The 1,739-nt window shown below is 43.4% G+C and overlaps 1 protein-coding gene across 1 annotated transcript in view; it reads right to left on the bottom strand.

Moving 5' to 3' along the window:
* Window positions 1–1,739, bottom strand: part of LOC130587562 (V-type proton ATPase subunit S1-like protein) — a gene marked incomplete at its 5' end in the record, with an annotated part of 9,537 nt that overhangs the window by 2,518 nt on the left and 5,280 nt on the right. Inside the window, 2 exons of the mRNA XM_057388544.1 lie at window positions 2–150; window positions 1,535–1,585. Of these exons, the coding sequence (XP_057244527.1) occupies window positions 2–150; window positions 1,535–1,585 (200 nt within the window). The remainder of the gene's footprint in view (window position 1; window positions 151–1,534; window positions 1,586–1,739) is intronic.

Below are 1,739 nucleotides of genomic sequence, written 5' to 3'. Positions count from 1 at the left end.
TGCTGGCAGTGGAAGGAGTAGCTGGCCGGAGCGTGGATGCCCGTGGCGTTGAASGTCGCCTGCGCCGAGTGGTTGTAGAGCAGCTGCAGCCTGTGCAGGCTGAACCAGTGCTGGACGGACAGCTGGTAGGAGCTGGTGGTCAGCAGGAACCTGGAAAAGGTTGTGTGGGAGGAGAGCAGGGTGAGGAAACCATGGGAGAGTTGCAGTTTGTTGAATTTGCGACGTTTCAGGGGTCACCAGCACGAGCGGTTTGTGTCACGGTYTGTGGGGTTTGGAAAAGGGACAAAAAGGCTCTCTCCGAGGGTGGCTCTGGAGTGTCCCTCTCGGGTGACATCCCAACCACACCTGGACACACCGTGTCCCTGCTCCTGGGGACCCTCCCTGGTGATGCCTGATGGTTTTTGCTTTTCCTTTTTACGCTTTCTGTACCCTTTATGTATCCCTTATACCCCTTAGCCTTAGCTAAGCTAATCCCTTAGCAGAAATTACGTTTGTAATTCCTGATATTCCAGCTTAGTTTAGGAATTAGGCAGAGACCAAACATCCTCAGGAAGGGCTCAGGGTACCCTGTGCTATCTTAAACCCGAGCTCAGCCTTGGGTGAAGCCTTTTCTCCAGAACATCTTGTGTAAACTGAGCTCTGGCCTCATCCAGGATTCATTAGAATACGGGGACATTACTGCATTTGTTAATTTTCTTATTGGGAAATCCTAGATAGAAATGCTAATTCCTGAAATCTATAAAACTTGTATCTTATTGGGCAATCCTAGATAGATAAGCTAATTCCTGAAACCTCTAAAACTTGTACCCGTGCTGTACAGGGGTGTGCATTCTGCCATCAAGTTGTGCACCTGGGATCCCAAATCCTGAAGGTAAAACCCTTTTTATCCCCTTAACTGTGTCATTATTAAAAACTGCCCTTTCAAGGCGACACTGGTGATCTTCCCACCCCAAATATCCTGGGATTCTGTGCTTTGAGGCTGTTCCTTGTGGCACCTGAAGGAGTTTGGTTTTCTCCCACAAAAAAAAAACAAAAAAAACCAAAAAAACAGAAGATTATTAAGGGATTCAGCCCAATTAATGAGAAAAATACACATCCAACTTTGGTGTTCTACCTCCACCCAGGGTGGAACATCACTTATCAAGAAATTCTCTTCTCTTCTGGCACCAACACGAAGCAGGGCACAGCCTGACACCTGAGCAGGCCACGCTGCTGGCTCTTCAGACAAAAATTCCCTCATGAAAATGCAAAGTTTTAATTAGCAAGGTTTTAGCTAAAGTCTCAGGCTTGGGAAGATTCTACATAAAACAGACCGAACTTTTCCACGAGTGGAAAAGTCAATGTAGAAGAATAAAATGTCTTAAAAAACAAGGCAGGTAAGAGCTATAAATGCTAAATGCAGGTGTTTCAATTATACAAGAGTTTCTCTCACTTTTTTATTGCTTTAAAAAATTTGCTATAATTCCCCAAGCCACTGTAAAATAAAAATGTATATTAACATGTTATTATCAAGGTTTTTATTCCAAAAACTTACCTGATAACGAGTCCCTTCAGATTGCCAATGTCACCAAACTTCAGTGAAAGCCTAGGTGAAAATGAAATTGACATCAGATCAGAAAAAAAAATCAGGAATCTTCAGAGAATAAAGCAGAGTGGAATATATTCTTGTTGTTAAAAAATAACGTTCTGCCACTTCAAACCTGCATGGAGATTCTTATTGTTCACATAAGAGAAAAAAC

Source organism: Malurus melanocephalus, unplaced genomic scaffold, assembly GCF_030028575.1.
Source record: "Malurus melanocephalus ecotype Western Australia unplaced genomic scaffold, MMel_1.1 scaffold_2086, whole genome shotgun sequence".
Taxonomy (NCBI): Eukaryota; Metazoa; Chordata; class Aves; order Passeriformes; family Maluridae; genus Malurus; species Malurus melanocephalus.
The sequence above is the reverse complement of the archived record's forward strand: the minus strand, read 5'-3'. Positions and strand labels throughout refer to the sequence as shown.